The sequence below is a fragment of the Thalassophryne amazonica genome, chromosome 4 (assembly GCF_902500255.1).
Source record: "Thalassophryne amazonica chromosome 4, fThaAma1.1, whole genome shotgun sequence".
NCBI lineage: Eukaryota > Metazoa > Chordata > Actinopteri > Batrachoidiformes > Batrachoididae > Thalassophryne > Thalassophryne amazonica.
Window position 1 is genome coordinate 62,266,683 of NC_047106.1, and position 24,246 is coordinate 62,290,928.

The 24,246-nt window shown below is 43.0% G+C and overlaps 1 protein-coding gene across 1 annotated transcript in view; it reads left to right on the plus strand.

Annotated features, from left to right (window-relative positions):
- The window catches only part of LOC117508294 (beta-galactosidase-1-like protein 2), a 75,319-nt gene extending 52,550 nt beyond the window's left edge, over window positions 1–22,769 (plus strand). The window contains exons 15-19 of the mRNA XM_034167990.1: window positions 281–359; window positions 12,547–12,634; window positions 14,246–14,360; window positions 22,205–22,321; window positions 22,491–22,769. Of these exons, the coding sequence (XP_034023881.1) occupies window positions 281–359; window positions 12,547–12,634; window positions 14,246–14,360; window positions 22,205–22,321; window positions 22,491–22,601 (510 nt within the window). The 3' untranslated portion in view covers window positions 22,602–22,769. The remainder of the gene's footprint in view (window positions 1–280; window positions 360–12,546; window positions 12,635–14,245; window positions 14,361–22,204; window positions 22,322–22,490) is intronic.
- Window positions 22,770–24,246: the final 1,477 nt, after the last annotated feature.

A 24,246-nucleotide genomic window follows, 5' to 3' on the forward strand; every position in this document is an offset into this window, starting at 1 on the left:
ATGCAACAGTGTTATGAAATCATATATCAGATTAAGATTCTTGATCAAAACAGTCTTGTCCAACAACTTTGTGTTATGGTGCTTTTTTGCTGTGCATGTTTTAATTCAGAAGGTACTTTGTCTCTGAAAATGTGTTCAAACTGTTCAATTTTAAGAAGCTTTATACTTATGTATTAATTTCCCTCATTTGCTTTTGTGTAACCAAAAGCATTGCTATATCAATGACTTTTTGTTGCTTACCACACATATGAATGATCGTTCATGTTTTTCTTTCATGAAGGGAGAAAGGACCTTGAGTTTACTTGTGGAAAACTGTGGAAGAGTGAATTTTGGGAAGGCCCTGGATGAACAGCGTAAAGGTATTCCACTGTGAAATAAAGCAACGTGCCTGCTGTACTGCTTAATTGATTTTTGCTTCAGTGTACAATGTGGACCGCTTCTGAATTCCTTTGACTGACTCTTACTTCAACTTGACAATAGTAGCACTGACCACAAAGACAGCAAGTTCTATGGTACTAATCTGTCATTTGACACCAATGACCTTGACCTGCACCCAAATGTTTGACATCTCCCTTTGCCAAAATGAATCCTTTTAGGGCAGTTTTCAGGTTAGCATTCGCTGACAGACCTAGTTTGGTAGCAATCACCAACAACCAACAAACAGACAGGAAGAAAAGAAGAGTTTGGCCCCAGTGATTAACCTTTGGCAAATTTTGATGTTGCTGGGCAATTCTGGAGTACAACACTACCATTATTTGTGACATGTTTGGTGCAAATCACAGTAGCAAAACATACATTTTGACCTTTCACCCCACTGACTGACCTTTAGCAAATTTGACGTCTCCTGAACAATGTATGTGCCCAATCTGAAGCAACTCTGACTGAAAACCTTTTAGCTGACCAAATGAGTTTGACCTCAGTGATTGACATGTGCTAAATTTGAACTCACCTGGGCAATTCCAGAACATTGTGTTTGATGAACACTGGAGTGAAAATCTAAATTTTGACCACTACTATGACCTTGACCTTTGCCAAAACAAGCCCTTTAAGGCTGACTGTTATCCATATATCACATTTGGTGGAAATCAACCAAAGGACCCGTGAGGAGTCTGTGGACCAACAGATGCACAGACATTGTTCAAATTATAGATTTACTAGTGCAGTGCCCGTGGGAAGTTTGTATTGCTATAGAATACTGGGAGCGTAAGTAGATTTCTCATGGATGGTCGTATGAGGCTGAGTTTGAAGGTGGGATGTACAAACACGTGTACTTGTGTTATATTATTATTTGAATATAGTTTTGTTTGTCCCATTGTTTTAAAAATCAGTTTTATCAATTATATAAAAATAAAAGGATTCCTATTAAACATAACAGAAATTAAACAACATTTAGAATATTTGAAGAAGCAAATCCTCAGTATCCCACCTCCTGAAGACACTTTATTTAATAAAGGTTTTGAAAATTAATTCCCAAAATTTTCACAGTAAAGGATGCACATTGTGCTATGCGCAAGCCACATCTGAAAGCTGAGGTCGATCTGACAAACAGTCAGAGAGATACAGTAGTGTTCAGAATAATAGTAGTGCTGTTGTGTGGGCCACCCGAAGAGGAGGTACTGCTGGCCCAACACCAGAGGGCGCCCTGCCTGACATCAGGCTTCAGGCACCAGAGGGCGCAGTCGCCACACAGGAGCACCAGGAGGCCGGAGCTGACAGCTGTCAGAAATCATCCCATCACCACCTCATCCATAAAAGCCTGGGAGAGACATCACAACTCTGCCGAGTTATCAGTTTACCCATCAGGTAAACCAACTCAGCCGTTTTGTGCCGTACGCACATTAATTGCTACTGATTTTTGCAGTCGTAACCTTTGGTATACTCGCAGCTTGGAGCTGGGTTTGTAGAAGTTGGAAGGAGTTGGCGTTCCTACTCCCCACTTTCCTTATCGCTAAGTATACTGTTGGTACTGCACGTTCTCAGTGTTCCTGTTTTCTGGGAGTAGTGGATTTTTCCCTCAGGAAGGAACTGTATTTTTGCTGACTGTTTGCTGGGTGTACACACACCCACCTTTAACCTGTGTCTGTTCCTGCCAGCAGTACCGGATCTGACAGCTGCAGCAGTGGCCACCTGGGGACTCAGGACTTGGCGGTTCCGATGGATTGCAGGTCTCCGTTGGTGGTGGAACCTCGTGGGTCCCGGCTCTTCTCTGGACAGGCGTCTCCTACCCTCGGGCCTGCCCACACGTCACCTTTTGTGTAGATTGATTGACAGACTAAAAGCATATTTGGTTGTTGTGCACTTTTGCAGAACAAATTGTTATTTATTCGGACTTCCTATTGGCCGTTCATTTACGCCCCCTGTCGTGGGTCCGTGTACTTCACTTTCCCAACAGGATAACTCAGCGACGTCATGGACTCCGAGGGGCGTTTACCACCGTTTGAACCACCAATGGAAATGCAAGGTGCGCAGGCTCCACCAGGAGGTGAGTTGGGTGAGCTGCAGTGCATCCTCACCAACTTTATGGCTCACCCGCAGGATGGAGGCTCTCACCGCTCAGGTAGAGGCGCGCGCGTCAACGCAGCTGCAGCCACCTCCTGCGGGCTGTTGCTAAATAATGATGATCCAGTCGTAGTTCATAGGTCTCCCCCCCTTCTCCTGAAGCTTACATTAGCCCCCCGGAACCATACGGGGGTTATGTCAAAACGTGCGCGGACTTTCTGATGCAGTGCGCGCTCGTTTTTTCAAAATGCCCCGTGATGTACGCGTCAGACCACAGCCGGGTGGCTTTTGTGATTAATTTGCTTCGCGGCAAAGCATGCGCCTGGGCTACGGTGCTCTGGGAGCAGAACTCACAGCTTCTGTCGACGTATACTGAGTTTATCCGGGAGTTTCAACAGGTGTTTGATCATCCGTACAGAGGCGAATCCGCTTCTACTGTGTTACTGTCAATCCGACAGGGGCGCCGGAGCGCCGCTCAGTATTCAGTCGACTTCCGCGTTGCGGCAGCGAGAGCCAGCTGGAATTCGGTAGCGCTCCGCGCTGCCTTTATAAGGGGGCTGTCTCCGGCCCTAAAGGAGCACCTGGTGGCAAAGGACCAGCCGCGGGATTTAGACGGGCTTATCGACCTGGTTATACGGTTAGACAACCGATTAGAAGAACGTCGACGGGAGCGAGATGAGGGGCGTGACCAGCACGCGCCGTCCCTCTCCCTTCCGGGTCTGAAGCAGCGCCGTCCTCCCTCCGCTCCAAAGCCAGAGTGTTCCACGTGACAACAGCTCCCCCTGCTGACGATGTTAGGGACACAAGCAGGGCTGAATTGAGATTGAATGACAGACAAAGGAGGCTGGCACGTGGAGAATGTTTTTACTGCGGCTCGAGTGAGCATAAGCAGAAAAACTGCCCCAAGCGGTCAAAACGACAACGCTCGCCCTTAGAGACTGGGCTAAGGGTGAGCCATAATACTCACAAGAGAAAAGCACAAAAATCCGCACGAGTCCCAGTTATGATCCTCTGTGGGGATTTAACCCTTCATGCCCCAGCACTCACTGACACGGGGTCAGAGGGGAATCTGCTTGATAGCAGATGGGCTAAGGAAGTAGGGCTCTCTCTAGTGGCCCTTCCTTCACCATTGAAGGTACGGGCACTAGATGGCACCCTTCTTCCATTAATAACACACCAGACACAGCCCTTAACACTGGTTGTGTCTGGAAACCACAGGGAGGAGATTGTGTTTTATGTAACACCTTCTAACTCCAGAATTATTTTGGGTTATCCATGGATGAGTAAGCACAATCCCCGGATCGATTGGCCGACTGGGGTTGTGGCTCAATGGAGCGAAACCTGCCACCGGGAGTGTCTACGATCCTCGGTCCCACCCAGTGCAACTGCTAAAGAGGAGGTTCGAGTCCCCCCCAATCTTACAGCGGTGCCGGCTGAGTACCATGATATTGCTGACGTTTTCAGCAAAGATCTGGCACTCACCCTTCCCCCGCACCGACCGTATGATTGTGCCATTGATTTGATTCCGGACGCTGAGTATCCGTCCAGTAGGCTGTACAATCTCTCACGCCCTGAGCGTGAATCAATGGAGACCTACATCCGGGACTCTTTAGCTGCCGGGTTAATCTGGAACACTTCCTCCCCGTTAGCTGCTGGTTTCTTTTTTGTGGGAAAGAAGGACGGCGGACTCCGTCCATGCATTGATTATAGAGGGGAGAACGAGATTACGGTTCGCAACCGATACCTGTTGCCTCTATTGGATTCAGTGTTCACGCCCCTGCATGGAGCCAAAATATTCACGAAACTGGATCTTAGGAATGCTTATCACCTGGTTCAGATCCAGAAGGGAGACGAATGGAAGACGGCATTTCACACCCCGTTAGGTCACTTCGAGTACCTGGTCATGCCGTTTGGCCTCACTAACGCCCCCGCGACCTTCCAAGCATTGGTAAATGACGTCTTGCAGGACTTCCTGCATCGGTTCGTCTTCGTATACCTGGACGATATCCTCATCTTCTCCCTGGATCCTGAGACCCATGTGAAGCATGTACGTCAGGTACTGCAGCAGTTGTTGGAGAACCGGCTGTTTGTGAAGGGCGAGAAGTGCGAGTTCCACCGTACTTCTTTATCCTTCCTGGAGTTCATCATCTCCTCCAACTCCGTCGCACCCGATCCGGCCAAGGAAGGAGCGGTGAGAGATTGGCCCCAACCGGCAAGCCGTAGGAAGCTGCAACAGTTCCTCAGCTTTGCAAATTTCTACAGGAGGTTCATTAAGGGCTACAGTCAGGTGGTTGGTCCCCTGACGGCCCTGACCTTCCCAAAAGTCCCCTTCACCTTTTCGGATCGGTGCGAAGCCGCGTTTAGGGAGTTGAAACGCTGGTTTTCGACTGCACCAGTTCTGGTGCAGCCCAATCCTAACCGCCAGTTTGTAGTTGAAGTGGATGCCTCTGACTCAGGGATAGGAGCTGTGCTGTCCCAGAGCGGGGAGTCCAATAAGGTTCTCCACCCTTGTGCCTATTTTTCCCGCAGGTTGACCCCGGCAGAACGGAACTATGATGTCGGCAATCGGGAGCTCCTGGCGGTGAAAGAGGCCCTGGAGGAGTGGAGACACCTGTTGGAGGGAGCTGTGGTTCCATTTACGGTTTTCACTGACCATCGGAACCTGGAGTACATCCGGACCGCTAAGCGTCTGAACCCCAGGCAAGCCCGTTGGTCACTGTTCTTTGGATGTTTTGACTTCCGGATCACATACCGCCCGGCGATCAAAAACCAACGGTCTGACGCACTGTCCCGGGTGCATGAAGAGGAGGTCAGAACAGAGCTGTCAGATCCACCTGACACCATCATCCCGGAGTCAGCTATCGTCGCCACCCTCATGTGGGACGTGGAGAACATCGTCAGGGAGGCCCTGACGCGTCACCCGGACCCCGGCGGTGGACCAACGAACAGATTGTACGTCGCACCAGACGCAAGAGCTGCGGTCCTGGACTTCTGTCACGGTTCCAAGCTCTCCTGCCATCCAGGGGTGCGAAGAACCGTGGCAGTGGTGCGGCAGCGATTCTGGGGGGCGTCAATGGAAACCGATGTCCGGGAGTATGTCTGGGCCTGCACCACCTGTGCCAGGGGCAAGGCCATGCACCAACAAGAGAAAGGACTCCTCCAGCCGTTGCTGGTGCCTCAATGCCCCTGGTCCCATATAGGCCTGGACTTCATCACGGACCTCCCTGCGTTCCAGGGATTGACTGCCATCATGACGATAGTGGACCAGTTCTCCAAGGTGGCCCACTTCGTGGCCCTCCCGAAGCTCCCGACAGCCCAGGAGACTGCAGACCTCCTGGTCCACCACATCGTGCGTCTGCATGGTATCCCCACGAACATTGTCTGAGACCGTGGTCCCCAGTTCTCCTCGCAACTCTGGAGGAGTTTCTGTAGGGAACTGGGGGCCACCGTGAGCCATTCGTCCGGGTACCTCCCACAGACAAATGGACAAGCAGAGCGGGCTAACCAAGATCTGGAGCAGGCCCTGAAATGTGTGACCTCCGCGCACCTGACGGCCTGGAGTCAACATCTGGCCTGGATCGAGTACGCCCACAACAGCCAAATCTCATCGGCGACCGGCCTCTCCCCATTCGAGGTGTGTTTGGGGTACCAGCCCCCATTGTTTTCGGCTGTGGAGGGAGAGGTCGAGGTCCCCTCGGCCCAGGCCCACCTCAGAAGGTGGTGTCGGGTGTGGCGAACAGCCCACTCTGCCCTTCTGAAAGCCCAGACAAGGGCGAAGAGCCATGCAGATTGCAGACGCGCCCCGGCTCCCGCATACCAGCCCGGGCAGGAGGTTTGGCTATCAACTAAAAACATCCCGCTGCACACGGACTCACCAAAACTGACGGACAGATACATTGGACCATTTCCCATCACCAAAGTCATCAGTCCAGCTGCAGTGAAGCTGAAACTCCCAGCTTCACTGCGGATCCATCCCATTTTCCATGTGTCTAAAATAAAGCCATACCACACCTCGGACCTCTGCACCCCCGGACCAGCGCCGCCTCCTGCCCGCATCATCGACAGTGAGCCTGCGTGGACCGCAGGCTCCTTGATGTTCGCCGGAGGGGTCGGGGCTTCCAATATCTGGTGGACTGGGAGGGTTACGGACCTGAATAACGCTCCTGGGTGAAAAGGAGCTTCATCCTGGATCCGGCCCTCCTGGCCAGTTTCTACCAGCGGCATCCCGACAAGCCTGGTCGGGCACCAGGAGGCGCCCGTTGAGGGGGGGGGTCTTGTTGTGTGGGCCACCCGAAGAGGAGATACTGCTGGCCCAACACCAGAGGGCGCCCTGCCTGACATCGGGCTTCAGGCACTAGAGGGCGCAGTCGCCACACAGGAGCACCAGGAGGCCAGAGCTGACAGCTGTCAGAAATCATCCCATCACCACTGATTTTTGCAGTCATAACCTTTGGTATACTCGCAGCTTGGAGCTGGGTTTGTGGAAGTTGGAAGGAGTTGGCGTTCCCACTCCCCACTTTCCTTATCGCTAAGTATACTGTTGGTATTGCACGTTCTCAGTGTTCCTGTTTTCTGGGAGTGGTGGATTTTTCCCTCAGGAAGGAACTGTATTTTTGCTGACTGTTTGCCTGGGTGTACAAACACACACCTTTAACCTGTGTCTGTTCCTGCCAGCAGTACCGGCAGGAACTGCGGTTCCGATGGATTTCAGGTCTCCGTTGGTGGTGGAACCTCGTGGGTCCCGGCTCTTCTCTAGATAGGCGTCTCCTACCCTCGGGCCTGCCCACGCGTCACCTCTTGTGTAGATTGATTGACAGAATAAAAACATATTTGGTTGTTGTGCACTTTTGCAGAATAAATTGTTATTTATTCGGACTTCCTATTGGCCGTTCATTTACGCCCCCTGTCGTGGGTCCGTGTACTTCACTTTCCCAACAAGTGCTATGTGACTAAAAAGATTAATCTAGGTTTTGAGTATATTTCTTATTGTTACATGGGAAACAACGTACCAGTAGATTCAGTAGATTCTCACAAATCCAACAAGACCAAGCATTCATGATATGCACACTCTTAAGGCTATGAAATTGGGCTATTAGTAAAAAAAAAAAAAAGTAGAAAAAGGGGTGTTCACAATAATAGTAGTGTGGCATTCAGTCAGTGAATTCGTCAATTTTGTGGAACAAACAGGTGTGAATCAGGTGTCCCCTATTTAAGGATCAATCAATCAATCAATTTTTTTATATAGCGCCAAATCACAACAAATAGCTGCCCCAAGGCGCTTTATATTGTAAGGCAAGGCCATACAATAATTATGTAAAACCCCAACGGTCAAAACGACCCCCTGTGAGCAAGCACTTGGCTACAGTGGGAAGGAAAAACTCCGCTTTAACAGGAAGAAACCTCCAGCAGAACCAGGCTCAGGGAGGGGCAGTCTTCTGCTGGGACTGGTTGGGGCTGAGGGAGAGAACCAGGAAAAAGACATGCTGTGGAGGGGAGCAGAGATCGATCACTAATGATTAAATGCAGAGTGGTGCATACAGAGCAAAAAGAGAAAGAAACAGTGCATCATGGGAACCCCCCAGCAGTCTACGTCTATAGCAGCATAACTAAGGGATGGTTCAGGGTCACCTGATCCAGCCCTAACTATAAGCTTTAGCAAAAAGGAAAGTTTTAAGCCTAATCTTAAAAGTAGAGAGGGTGTCTGTCTCCCTGATCTGAATTGGGAGCTGGTTCCACAGGAGAGGAGCCTGAAAGCTGAAGGCTCTGCCTCCCATTCTACTCTTACAAACCCTAGGAACTACAAGTAAGCCTGCAGTCTGAGAGCGAAGCGCTCTATTGGGGTGATATGGTACTACGAGGTCCCTAAGATAAGATGGGACCTGATTATTCAAAACCTTATAAGTAAGAAGAAGAATTTTAAATTCTATTCTAGAATTAACAGGAAGCCAATGAAGAGAGGCCAATATGGGTGAGATATGCTCTCTCCTTCTAGTCCCCGTCAGTACTCTAGCTGCAGCATTTTGAATTAACTGAAGGCTTTTTAGGGAACTTTTAGGACAACCTGATAATAATGAATTACAATAGTCCAGCCTAGAGGAAATAAATGCATGAATTAGTTTTTCAGCATCACTCTGAGACAAGACCTTTCTGATTTTAGAGATATTGCGTAAATGCAAAAAAGCAGTCCTACATATTTGTTTAATATGCGCTTTGAATGACATATCCTGATCAAAAATGACTCACAGTATTACTAGAGGTCAGGGTAATGCCATCCAGAGTAAGGATCTGGTTAGACACCATGTTTCTAAGATTTGTGGGGCCAAGTACAATAACTTCAGTTTTATCTGAGCTTAAAAGCAGGAAATTAGAGGTCATCCATGTCTTTATGTCTGTAAGACAATCCTGCAGTTTAGCTAATTGGTGTGTGTCCTCTGGCTTCATGGATAGATAAAGCTGGGTATCATCTGCGTAACAATGAAAATTTAAGCAATACCGTCTAATAATACTGCCTAAGGGAAGCATGTATAAAGTGAATAAAATTGGCCCTAGCACAGAACCTTGTGGAACTCCATAATTAACTTTAGTCTGTGAAGAAGATTCCCCATTTACATGAACAAATTGTAATCTATTAGACAAATATGATTCAAACTACCGCAGCGCAGTGCCTTTAATACCTATGGCATGCTCTAATCTCTGTAATAAAATTTTATGGTCAACAGTATCAAAAGCAGCACTGAGGTCTAACAGAACAAGCACAGAGATGAGTCCACTGTCCGAGGCCATAAGAAGATCATTTGTAACCTTCACTAATGCTGTTTCTGTACTATGATGAATTCTAAAACCTGACTGAAACTCTTCAAATAGACCATTCCTCTGCAGATGATCAGTTAGCTGTTTTACAACTACCCTTTCAAGAATTTTTGAGAGAAAAGGAAGGTTGGAGATTGGCCTATAATTAGCTAAGATAGCTGGGTCAAGTGATGGCTTTTTAAGTAATGGTTTAATTACTGCCACCTTAAAAGCCTGTGGTACATAGCCAACTAACAAAGATAGATTGATCATATTTAAGATCGAAGCATTAAATAATGGTAGGGCTTCCTTGAGCAGCCTGGTAGGAATGGGGTCTAATAAACATGTTGATGGTTTGGATGAAGTAACTAATGAAAATAACTCAGACAGAACAATCGGAGAGAAAGAGTCTAACCAAATACCGGCATCACTGAAAGCAGCCAAAGATAACGATACGTCTTTGGGATGGTTATGAGTAATTTTTTCTCTAATAGTTAAAATTTTGTTAGCAAAGAAAGTCATGAAGTCATTACTAGTTAAAGTTAATGGAATACTCAGCTCAATAGAGCTCTGACTCTTTGTCAGCCTGGCTACAGTGCTGAAAAGAAACCTGGGGTTGTTCTTATTTTCTTCAATTAGTGATGAGTAGAAAGATGTCCTAGCTTTACGGAGGGCTTTTTTATAGAGCAACAGACTCTTTTTCCAGGCTAAGTGAAGATCTTCTAAATTAGTGAGACGCCATTTCCTCTCCAACTTACGGGTTATCTGCTTTAAGCTACGAGTTTGTGAGTTATACCACGGAGTCAGGCACTTCTGATTTAAAGCTCTCTTTTTTAGAGGAGCTACAGCATCCAAAGTTGTCTTCAATGAGGATGTAAAACTATTGACGAGATACTCTATCTCACTTACAGAGTTTAGGTAGCTACTCTGCATTGTGTTGGTATATGGCATTAGAGAACATAAAGAAGGAATCATATCCTTAAACCTAGTTACAGCGCTTTCTGAAAGACTTCTAGTGTAATGAAACTTATTCCCCACTGCTGGGTAGTCCATCAGAGTAAATGTAAATGTTATTAAGAAATGATCAGACAGAAGGGAGTTTTCAGGGAATACTGTTAAGTCTTCTATTTCCATACCATAAGTCAGAACAAGATCTAAGATATGATTAAAGTGGTGGGTGGACTCATTTACTTTTTGAGCAAAGCCAATAGAGTCTAATAATAGATTAAATGCAGTGTTGAGGCTGTCATTCTCAGCATCTGTGTGGATGTTAAAATCGCCCACTATAATTATCTTATCTGAGCTAAGCACTAAGTCAGACAAAAGGTCTGAAAATTCACAGAGAAACTCACAGTAACGACCAGGTGGACGATAGATAATAACAAATAAAACTGGTTTTTGGGATTTCCAATTTGGATGGACAAGACTGTCTGGGTTTTTGATTAATTAATAAGCTGGAATGGAAGATTGCTGCTAATCCTCCGCCTCGGCCCGTGCTACGAGCATTCTGGCAGTTAGTGTGACTCGGGGGTGTTGACTCATTTAAACTAACATATTCATCCTGCTGTAACCAGGTTTCTGTAAGGCAGAATAAATCAATATGTTGATCAATTATTATATCATTTACCAACAGGGACTTAGAAGAGAGAGACCTAATGTTTAATAGACCACATTTAACTGTTTTAGTCTGTGGTGCAGTTGAAGGTGCTATATTATTTTTTCTTTTTGAATTTTTATGCTTAAATAGATTTTGGATGAAGGATGAAGCCAGCACCTGTTGAACATGCTTTTCTCTTTGAAAGCCTGCGGAAAATGGGACATTCAAGACATTGTTCAGAAGAACAGCGTAGTTTGATTAAAAAGTTGATTGGAGAGGTGGAAAACCTATACGCAGGTGCAAAAAATTATAGGCTGTTCATCTACAATGATCTCCAATGCTTTAAAATGGACAAAAAAAAAACAGAGACGCATGGAAGAAAATGGAAAACAACCATCAAAATGGATAGAAAAATAACCAGAATGGCAAAGGCTCACCCATTGATCAGCTCCAGTATGATCAAAGACAGTCTGGAGTTACCTGTAAGTGCTGTGACAGTTAGAAGACGCCTGTGTGAAGCTAATTTATTTGCAAGAATCCCCCGCAAAGTCCCTCTGTTAAATAAAAGACGTGCAGAAGAGGATACAATTTGCCAAAGAACACATCAACTGGCCTAAAGACAAATGGAGGAATATTTTGTGGACTGATGAAAGTAAAATTGTTCTTTTTGGGTCCAAGGGCCGCAGACAGTTTGTGAGACGACCCCCAAACTCTGAATTCAAGCCACAAGTATTGATATGTCAAAATACTTGAAGAGGTCATGTTGCCTTATGCTGAAGAGGACATGCCCTTGAAATGGGTGTTTCAACAAGACAATGACCCCAAGCACACTAGTAAATGAGCAAAATCTTGGTTCCAAACCAACAAAATTAATGCCTCACAGATGTGAAGAAATCATGAAAAACTGTGGTTATACAACTAAATACTAGTTTAGTGATTCACAGGATTGCTAAAAAAAACAGTTTGAACATAATAGTTTTGAGATTGTAACATCAACAGCAGATGCTGTGAACACCCCCTTTTGTACTTTTTTTAATAAAAGCCCAATTTCATAGCCTTAACAGTGTGCATATCATGACTGCTTAGTCTTGTTGGATTTGTGAGAATCTACTGAATCTACTGGTACCTTGTTTCCCATGTAACAATAAGAAATATACTCAAAACCTGGATTAATCTTTTTAGTCACATAGCACTACTATTATTATTCTGAACACTACTGTATGTGAGCCACATACTCGCACTCACACAGATGGTTCTTGCTTTATAGATGGATGTAGAGTCAAATCTAATGACATAATGCTTTTAGAATGTTTATTATAACATTTTCAATGCAGATCAACTAAAATTATTATGTGAATTTCACCCAACCTGTTTGTTTTTATTGTGGGTTCTTTTATTAAAAATAAATAAATAAAAATAATAATACTAATAATAATAATAATAATAATAATAATTGTGGAGTGGTATTTCCTATCAGAACAATTCAAATAATGCATCAAAGCTGGCTGGTCACACAGAAGAACTCGGTTTATTTTAGCCAGACCCACTCTATATCCCTTCGTTATATTTTGCATTATACCACGTCATAAATGTGTGTGATCAGGATTTCACCCATTTTTGATATTACATTACATGCATTTATTTCTCATGTTGTGTTGCAGGTATTGTGGGAGACATTGTGTTGAATCATGTCCCCCTGAAAGGCTTCACTGCCTTCTGTTTAGATATGAAGCCCGGCTTTATCAAACGGTTGGTGTTCTATTGTTGGTTTTCTTTTCTCATGTTCTGTTTTTAACTTGTCCTTCCTGTCAGTAGTCCAACCCCAATTCCAATGAAGTTGGGACGTTGTGTGAAATGTAAATAAAAACAGAATACAATGATTTTCAAATCCTCTTCAACCTATGTTCAACTGAATACACCACAAAGACAAGATATTTAATGTTCAAACTGATAAACTTTATTGTTTTTTTGCAAATATTTGCTCATTTTGAAATGGATGCCTGCAACATGTTTCAAAAGAGGTGGGCCAGTGGTATATTTACCACTGTGTTACATCACCTTTCCTTCTAACAACACTCAATAATTATATATATATATATGTATATATATATATATATATATATATATATATATATATATATATATATATATATATATATATATATATATATATATATATAAACACTTTGCACTGGGATGCTAATTAAACAACCACAAATCATAAAGAAAAAAATGCTCATATGGCCAAGGGTATCTTTGCATTGTGCTATATTTTCCTTTGTATTGAGGTAGCATTTAGTTTTTGTGTATAAAGCAAACCTTAATATTCAGGTTTTATAAAAGAATCAGTCAAAAAAAGTGCACATCATTAATTACTGTAGTCTCAGCAGGACCTCCATATGGTCACAACACAACAAGCTGCTCTGGCAGGCTGCAGCTGTTTATCACTCTATTCAGTTCAAATAAAGATGGGCAGACATCAAATTCAAATTCACTCACTCATTTTCGACTGCTTACTCCAATTAAGGGTCATGGGTGGGTGGAGCCTCTCCCAGCATTCATAGGGTGTGAGGTGGGATACACCATGAACAGGACGCCAGTCTGCCACAGGGCCACATACAGATAGACAAACACATTCACAAGTGCATGCACACCTACAGACAATTTAAAGTTTCCAGTCCACCTAACCTGCATGTCTTTGGATATGGGTGGAAGCTGGAGTACCCGGAGGGAATCCACACAAACACAGGGAGAATATGCAAACTCCACACAGAAAGGCCACAGGTGGAAATCGATCTCACGACTTTCTTGCTGTGAGGCAACAGTGTTAACCACTGTACTGCCCAATCAAATTCAAACTGCTCATCAAAATTATCTCAATATTCAGCCATGCTTTTGTAAATAGATTTCACTCCTTCACTGGTAGGTGATGTGGAGGTGATGGTCTCGTGGGGAGGTGATGGTCTTGTGGTTAAGCAGTAGGACTGAGACTAGACGATCCTTGAATCAAATCCCCAAATTAGCCTGGAAAATCATTAAGAGCCCTTGGGGAAAGTCTCAAGTTCCTCCTTGTGTGTGGTCAACATCTTGTATGGCAACACTCCGACACTGGTGTGTGTATGAGTGTGTGAATGCGAGATATTATAAAGCACTTTGAGCTTCTGATTCAGATGGAAAAGCACTATATAAACTGCAGTCCATTTGTTGATAAACAACAAGAATGTGCCATATCATCAGTGGACTTGTGCTATCATGACACAGCTCAGATAGCTAAGGTCCACTGTTCAGTGTCTTTTGGTATATTCCTAGCTTTATTTTTGCACTCAGCATGCACACCACTACATTTAAATTTTGTTTCAGTCTAATACATTCAGGTCACTGGAAATCTGAGCTCAAGCAACCCACCTTACCGGGGTTCTTCATGGCCAGAATGCATGTGGATGGTCCACCAAGAGACACCTTCATCCATCTCCCTGTAAGTGTAACAGGTGGGAAGCCTTCAGTGTTAATAACATCTGTTAGAAAACATTATGTTTTACTTTTTTTTTAATTCGTTGATAGGACAGGTCTAGGAGAATGCATTGGTGCCCACTATGGAACTGCCCAGGGTCCTGATTGGCAACCCCAGAGGCAGACCACCATTCCATCCTTCAATGTAGCCACTGTCTGGCATTAGTGTGTATTATATAATGTCTGAATAGATCCTTGTCATTTGATTGGTGGTTTGTATGTCACATGGCATGGATTATTCATCCCATTTGTTTTGGGTTGCATTTAGCATGCAAATTTGGTTCCATTTACCATGCAAATTTGTTTCCATACGCTTTGTACCACTGCATGCTGCATACGTTTTGTACCACTGCACACTGCATACATTTTGTACCACTGCACGCTGCATATGTTTTGTACCACTGCACGCTGCATATGTTTTGTACCACTGCACGTTGCATACATTTTGTACCACTGCACGCTGCATATGTTTTGTACCACTGCACGTTGCATACATTTTGTACCACTGCATGCTGCATACATTTTGTACCACTGCACGCTGCATATGTTTTGTACCACTGCACGCTGCATATGTTTTGTACCACTGCACGTTGCATACATTTTGTACCACTGCACGCTGCATATGTTTTGTACCACTGCACGTTGCATACATTTTGTACCACTGCACGTTGCATACATTTTGTACCACTGCACGCTGCATATGTTTTGTACCACTGCACGCTGCATATGTTTTGTACCACTGCACGTTGCATACATTTTGTACCACTGCACGCTGCATATGTTTTGTACCACTGCACGCTGCATATGTTTTGTACCACTGCACACTGCATACATTTTGTACCACTGCACGCTGCATATGTTTTGTACCACTGCACGCTGCATATGTTTTGTACCACTGCACGTTGCATACATTTTGTACCACTGCACGCTGCATATGTTTTGTACCACTGCACGTTGCATACATTTTGTACCACTGCACGCTGCATATGTTTTGTACCACTGCACGCTGCATACATTTTGTACCACTGCACGCTGCATACATTTTGTACCACTGCACGCTGCATACGTTTTGTACCACTGCACGCTGCATACGTTTTGTACCACTGCATGCTGCATACGTTTTGTACCACTGCATGCTGCAAACCCACCCACGCACACACGAGTGTGGGCAGCGTTTAACTAAATATGGTGGAGTTTGCTTTGCTGACGGACGACAATTTGAACCAACTAATGGTGTAATTCAACACACACACAAAAAAAATCCACTACACCATAAGCTGTCTGAAAGCATGAAGAACTGTTTGGATAAAAACCTAAAAATTTCTGATGTGATTTTTCACTGGACTGAGGACGTACACAAAGTTTTTTCTTTTTTCTTTTCTTTCTTTCTTTTTTTTTTTTGAAGTATCACGCACTACATCTGTTTTTCCAAGTTGACTGAGAACAATTTTAGACTCCTATTGTGTTGGACTGTTGATGTCAAAGCACCAGTGGGGCACATCAAAGGTAAGTCCCTTTTCTGTTGTTTATAAATTAATATAATATCAAATGACAAGGATCTAATTTAGCGATTATATGAGCAAACTCATACTCATGGTACAGGGCGTCCTAAGCAGGAAGTGCCAAAATTCAAGTCCACAGTAAAACAAGAAATGTTCAAATGTCAAACATTTATTGGATTAACAGATGAGATCCCATGGAATCTCGAGAGAACTCAGTGGCAAGCTCACACTCAAACAGGAAGTGCCGAATTCTCAGTCACAATGAAACAGGAAATGTTGAACAATTCCTGGCTTGGGTAGTGCGAGAGTGGAGGCCGGGGTTTCACTGGACTCCCCTGAAATCTGATTGGACACAGATGATTGACATGTCACGGCACCACACATCTGGTTGAAAGACCTGCATTTTCTGAGTGACATTGACTGCTAGGTTCCTCCTGTCCAGTAGTTTGTGCTGTGTATCACAAAAAGTTCTAATCCACCTTAATAGAAGAAGAAGAAGAATGTTTGCTTCAGATTTGAACTGAACACGTCATCTGAACTATGGACTTGTAATCACACCAAACTTATATTGGTGAGTAAACAACCGTATTTTATGTCAGAAATAAGGTCCAGGTTGTTAAAAGCAGCATTTCTCCTTTAATTCAGGTTGCCATGTCTGTCTGTTAGCTGTTTAAAAGTGCAAACATGCTTAAGCTAATAGACAGCAGCTGGTTTATGCTCAATTGGCTTATTAGTGCAGCAGATAACTGAAACAATCCTTCAAATGGTGATACAATCAACAAATTCAGCACAAATACTGCTGGAGCAAAATTAATGGTGCAACTTTAACTTTTGATCCCTGAACAAACTGAAACTGACCTTTGCCACCATTCTTATCACTTATCATGTTTCCATCCCCTTGTCTAAAGAAAACTGGCAATAAAACTGATTATTATTTACAGATTTTTCTTTCATTTGCTTTCAGTTTGAGTTTGAGGAAGATAATTTTAGAAATTTTTATTCTTTTTTTTGTTTGTTTGTTTGTTTTTCTTGTATTTAAAACAGCATAAACAAATTAAAATGTGTGAAATTCCAAGTGTTCCAATACTTTGGAGGGCACAGTATCCTAACCTTATGATGAGTGCAAAATGAGTGTGGTATTATTACTGTTTTGTTTAAGAATGTTTAATTTTCACTGTTGCTGCACTTTGTGTCAAATCATAGTCATATCATATTGATATGAAAATTCAGTAAGGTATATCTTCTATTATACATTCCAGATCTAAGGTGGAACTCTACTAGTGTTTACTAAGGTACACCTAAATATCTTTAAAGAAAAAAAAAAAAGAGAGTTGAGCCACTTAGGTGCCTGGTCTTGAGAACCAGGGATGGTAGGTTGAAAAGCTTTTTTTATCCCATGGGAAGTCTCCCTACCCACCTAAGCGGCTCAAGAATATGGACAGCATGTATATAAGTGACATTTTCATGACAATTTATGTCAGTATTGAGATATTGAAGATAGAACCTGAAAGGTTTTATTCATGCTCCCAAGAACAATTTTACTGAAAAAAGTCTGATGGACCTAAATGACATGGTTAGATGGCGAGGAGCTTTTCCAGGCATGTGAGAGGCAAGTAAAGAAAAATGCTTAAGAGTCAGTGCCTTCAAAGAAAACTTGTACCCTCTTGGCCCTTTCTGGAACAAGTTGCCCACCCCTGAATGCAGATGTTTTGGGTGTGAAGCCAAACAGCTCTGTTTACTGAGCAACAAGCAGCTGCTCCTGAATCCTGTTAAGTTTAACCCTTGCAGGTACTTTACCCAGCAAGGAGAACAATGCAATGCCTGTATACAGTTGTATGCAAAGGTTTGGGCACCCCTGATAATTTTCATGATTTTCCTTTATAAATCATTGGTTGGCCAGAAATTTCAGTTAAATATATCATATAGCAGACGAACACACTGATAGCTGAGAAGTGAAATGAGGTTTCTAGTATTTACAGAAAGTGTGCAATAATTATTTAAACAAAATTGGGCAGGTGCATAAATTTGGGCACCCTTGTCATTTTATTGATTTCAATACATTTAGCACTAATTATTGGAACACAAAATTGGTTTGGTAAGCTCATTGACCCTTGACCTCCTTACACAGGTGAATCCAATCATGATCAAGTGTATTTAAGGTGGCCATTTGCAAATGTTTTCCCTCTTTGCATCTCTTGAGTGTCAACATGGGAGCCTCTAAACAACTCTCAAATGACCTGAAAACAAAGATTGTTCAACATCGTGGTTTAGGGGAAGGATACAAAAAGCTATCTCAGAGATTTCAGCTGTCAGTTTCCACTGTGAGGAACATAGTGAGTAAATGGAAGACCACAGGCACAGTACTAGTTAAGGCCTGAAGTGGCAGACCAAGAAAAATCTCAGATAAGCCGAAGCAAAGGATGGTGAGAACTGTCATAGTCAACCCACAGACCTCCTCCAAAGACCTACAACATGATCTTGCACCAGATAGTGTCTCTGTGCATCGTTCAACTATACAGTGCACTTTGCACAAAGAATTGCTGTATGATGCTGTAATGCAGAGGAAGCCTTTTCTGTGTACACGCCACAAACAGAATCACTTGAGGTATGCCAAAGCACATTAGGACAAGCTAGCTTCATTTTGGAATAAGATGCAATGGACTGATGAAACTAAAATTGAGTTATTTGGACATAACAAGGGGCGGTATGAATGGCAGAAAAAGAACACAACATTCCAAGAAAAATGCTTGCTACCTACAGTAAAATTTGGAGGTGGTTCCATCATGCTGTGGTGCTGTGTGACCAGTGCAGGTACTGGGAATCTTATTAAAGTTGAGGGTCACATGGAGTCCACTCAATATCAGCAGATTCGTGAGAACAATGTTCATGAATCTGTGACAAAGTTGAAGTTGCGCCGGGGCTGGATCTTTCAACAAGACAATGACCCTAAACACTGCTCAAAATCTACTAAGGCATTCATGCAGAGGAACAAGTACAATGTTCTGGAATGGCCATCTCAATCCCCAGACCTGTATATTATTGAAAATCTGTGGTGTGATTTTAAGCGGGCTGTCTATGCTCAGAAACCAACAAAGCTGAGATGTTTTGTAAAGAAGAATGGTCCAAAATACCTTCAACCCAAATCCAGGCTCTCATTGGAAGATATAGGAAGCGTTTAGAGGCTGGTATTTCTGCAAAAGGAGGATCTACTAAATATTGATGTATTTTTTCTGTTGGGGTGTCCAAATTTTTACACCTGCCTAATTTTGTTTAAAGAATTATTGCACACTTTCTGTAAATCCTATCAACTTCATTTCATTTCTCAAATATCACTGTGTTTGTCTGCTTTATGATTTATTTAACTGAAATTGCTGATCCAAACAGCCAATGATTTATAAAGGAAAATCATGGAAATCATCAGGGGTGCCCAATCTTATACATACAACTTTGGTGTTACATTCCAGGCCATCTCACTTTCCTTTAAAGAGAGGGACAACAAGTCCTTTCTTCCAGCCTGCTTGGATGATACTTTTCTCCCCAGTGGTAACAAAGATTGCTTGCAGTTTCTGGGAAACAACATTTCCACTTGCCTGAAGATGTTCAGCCCTGATAGACAGTGCCCTTCAGTTTTACTGACCCTCAGCTATTTCACTACCTTTGCAACCTCACTATGCTGAGATGTCTCACAGTTGAGTGGTGGATCACCCAAAGTAGATGGCCCAATGAAACAATACAGCAGATTCATCTGTCAGCACCAGGCCATCACTTGTCATGACTGCTGTAGCTTTGTACAACAGCCTTAGGCCTTGGTGATGAAGTGCACCAATAACAAGGACTTTTGTCTTATGTCAAGTTGTGTTGGACCTTTGGAAGAAAATTTTGTGAATTCCTGGGTGTTCATTTTGGCCTCCTTCCTCAATTATGTGAAGTTTGTGCTGTGCCAAATGTCTTATATTTAAAATGATACATTGTGCAGTTGCTTGTGGTCCTGTATGATGTACCTTTCAGCATTGATGTTGCCATCACAGATGTGTAAGTTGCCCATGCCATGGGCACTAACACACCCCCATACCATCACAGATGCTGGCTTTTGAACTTTGCGCTGGTAACAACCTGGATGGTCTTTTTCCTCTTTTGTATGGAGGACATGACATCCATGATTTCCAAAAACAATTTGAAATGTGGACTCATCAGACCACAGCACACTTTTCCGCTTTGCGTCTGTCCATTTCAAATGAGCTTGTGTCCAGAGAAGGCGGAGGCGGTGTTTCTGGATGTTGTTGATGTATGGCTTTCGCTTTGCATTGTAGAGTTTTAACTTTCACTTGTAGATGTAGTGACGAACTGTGTTAACTGATAATGGTTTTCTGAAGTGTTCCTGAGCCCACGCAGTAAGATCCTTTACACAGTGATGACGGTTTTTAATGCAGTACCGTCTGAGGGATCGAAGGTCACGGGCACTCAATGTTGGTTTTCGGCCTTGCCGCTTACGTGTACAAAGTTCTCCAGATTCTCTGAATCTTCTGATTATATTATGGACTGTAGATGATGGAATCCCTAAATTCCTTGCAATTGAATGTTGAGAAACATTGTTCTTAAACTGTTGGACTATTTTTTTCACGCAGTTGTTCACAAAGTGGTGATTGCCCCATCTTTGCTTATGAATGGCTGAGCCTTTTGGGGATGCTCCATTTATACCCAATCATGACACTCACCTGTTTCCAATTAGGTGTTCTTTGAGCATTCATCAACTTTCCCAGTCTTTTGTTGCCCTGTCCCAACTTTTTTGAAATGTGTTGCAGGCATCAATTTCAAAATTAGCAAATATTTGCACAAAAATAATAAAGTTTATCCATTTGAACATTAAATATCTTGTCTTTGTGGTGTATTCAATTGAATACAGGTTGAACAGGATTTGCAAATTATTGTATTCTGTTTTTATTTACATTTTACACAACGCCCCAACTTCATTGGGATTGGGGTTGTAAATCAAGATTAGCCATCTGTGCCTAATGTGTCTGTGTCCAAAGAATGGTCATTGTGATTTTGAAGACCCTGTCAGTAATGGGAGTGGAGTTATACTGAGCACAGATGGACGGACGGATAGACAGATGGGCGGAAAGTCCATCTGTCGTACGTGCGTACAATAGCCATGATTTTTGCGTGACGCACTGCACATTTCCACAGTCATTTCACTTTTGATACATCTGAATGTTGGCGTGGAGATGGATGTATGCCAGGTTTTTGTGTGTAAGCATGTTTTGTACATGAGGCCCCAGGTCTTTTTGATGTCATAAATGTCTGTATGATGTCTAACATTTCGGGATGAATAAAGTATCTAAAGCAAGAATCTTAAAGAACCAGATACTGTGAGAGAAAAGAGTAAAGACATTCAAAAAAGAAATAAAATATTTTCAAGTAAATTTGATTGAGGATCCAAAGAACACTTTGTTGTGATTTGGCGGTATATAAATTAATTAAATTAAATTAAAGTCTTTGCAATACCTGATGGCCATGGTTTTACCTCTGGTAAAAACTGAACTAAATATGTCCTGTAACTATTATTTTTAAACTGCCTTGGAAATGTTAATTATTGACTTAATACACATTGTTTAATAAAATGCAACATAGAGAAAGTCAAACTGAATTGAATTTAAGTTTTATTGACAAGTGGACATGCAAATAAACACACCGATCATTTGGGTCCCAGGGCCTTGCTCGAGCAAACTGTTTCAGCATGTAAAATGAACTATACATTTTTTTTAAACATTAATCTGCCATTTTAAAACTTTGAAATTAATGTTATGCCCCTTCTTACATTGATGGTTATGCATCCCCGATGTTTACAGTCTAAAACTGTGACAAACTAGTATCATAGATGCCCATGAATGTGATGGCCAACTAAGGGCCATGGTATTACTTTAGTGACAACCTTGGCACCTAAACCTTCCTGGTACTGTGATAGCATGTAGAAAAAGCTACATGTGTTATGAGCTACATAAAACTGTAAGAGATTCCAAACTTTTGCCAAATGTTCATGACAGAAAACAGTTTTTAAATGGGTTGAAAATACGGCCATGGTTAAAACAAGACCAAGATGCAAAAAGAGATTATCTTGATTCAACCTGGCTGTCCTCCTGGAACATAAAAGGTTTTCCAAGGTAAAGACATGGTTTCAAACCATGAGATTCTGGGATATATTTCCATGAAAGTAAGAATAGGGCTTTAGTCTTCTCAAGTGTCAGCTGATAGGTTAATATAATTTGCTCAGTGATTTTTATAATGATATTGTGGCCTTCTTTGACAGGGTTGGGGTAAAGGAGCCATTTTTGTCAATGGACAGAATCTGGGACGCTATTGGGCCGTAGGTCCCCAACAGTTCCTATACCTCCCACAACCATGGCTCAAAAGTGGATATAATCAGGTATCATTAATTAGTGTTCAACATAAAGTATATTGAAGCATAACAGATGTCCTGCCTAGTATTGTACTCCAGCATTGACTTTCTACTACCCTGTGCAAATTATGACAGTATGTATGACAGTATATGACTGGTTGCTTTATTACAGCTCTTGTTTTGTGTTCTCTTTCAGATCATTGTTTTTGAGGAGGCAAAGGTCGATGACAAAATAACTTTTGCTGAAAACCCTGATCATGGCAAGACAGTTGACGTTTACAAGCTTCCTTTTTGTACACTGCTGTGAAAGTCGTTTCCAGCAATACACAAGCTTGACTTCTTTCTCTTCAAACCCCCCCTCCCCCACACTATCACCAAATCAAATACCATGGTAAAATCGGCCATCCTTTCCCATTTCGTACACCACTTCTCTGCCCTACTTTCCATCTTCCATGTACCATCCTAATCATCTCCCTATGCCTTCCTATGTGGCTGTTTAGATCCCCACCAATGATCATCGCTTCTCCTCCCTCATCTGTTTGAATCTCTTTTATTGAATCTTTGTGTTCTCTTTTAGAACACAGTGCCAGCATCCCCTCTTCACAGCAACAAAATCTGGACCACATGTACAGATAGTACTAACTGCCATCTTGCTAAGACCCATCTTGACTTATCACTCTTTTACTGCTCCTCAAACACCATCTTTGAGAATTTTGTGTAACATTAAGGACCATCAGAGACTCAAGGACAACCTCCAAAACAATTACAGGAAAATCTTTCCAACACGTGGCCTTCAGGTAAACATACAGGGCCGATCACATAACTTCTCTTCTGTCAATTGGTGGTGGCAACAATGTGATCAGACCGGTACATACAACCTTTTCTAATTGCAAGTCAAGTTTAGTCTGGGAGCAGGCACTGATACTGCACTTTGCACCATGCATAAAATCAGGGAACCACCTTGGGTCCTGGATGGCAACCAGCCAGGCAGACAACCGGTCCATTCCCACATCTCTAAAATAACTATCTATCTGCCACACCCAGGTGAAACGTGGGCATCCCTTTGATGTTCTCCAGCTACTGGAGTCCACAACACTCAGGCACCTGCGTGCTGGACAATGCATAGAGGAAAACAGGCCCCATGGCTAAAATTTTATACCTGATGCTCCCTCACAATGTAAATGATACTCCTGATCATTGTCTGTCCTTGTAACTGCTCATTTGATACAGTCATTCCAGTAGTACCCAAGTATCCTCCAAAGAGACCTAGAAACAAAGACATCCAGTTGTCGCCTTAAGTCACTGGTTAGCGTCCAAGTCTCACAACCATATGGCAAGACAGGTAGCACCAGTACCATAATGACTTGGACCTTCATTCACCTGCAAACATATCAGCATCACCAAACATCTCTGTCCATTGAGCTCATGACTCTACAAGATCTCCCCAAGCACAGAACTACTTTGTGAATAAGACATCTGCGGGCCACAGAGCTTTCTCTTATCGTGCCCGTTTTGTGGAATGATCTCCCTATGGAGATAAAACAGTTTGATTCTGTAGACATTCAAGTCCAGACTTAAGATGTATTTATTCTCCCTTTGGTATGGCTAGCATACTGACATGGAACTATGCTACTTATCCTTTTAAATTCATTTTATTAGTAATGGAACAGGTCTTGGCCTCAACTTTATCTAAATTTTGGGTCTGCTAGTGAAGCTCAGCCAGCGATCACCTTAGTATTTTCTCTGCTTTCCTGTCGAATTAATGCTGATGAATTATACCTTAGGTGTGGGGTTTTTTCCGACTGATTCTGCTCTTTTTCTCTCTGTCTGAAGTTCGGAGGGAAGTGCATGCGAGTGGCATCTGCGGACAACGGGATGCCGGACTGACCGTGAGATGCCATGTCTGAAGCTGATGCAGAAGATGTCTTGAATTCCTGTTTTCTGTTTCTTTT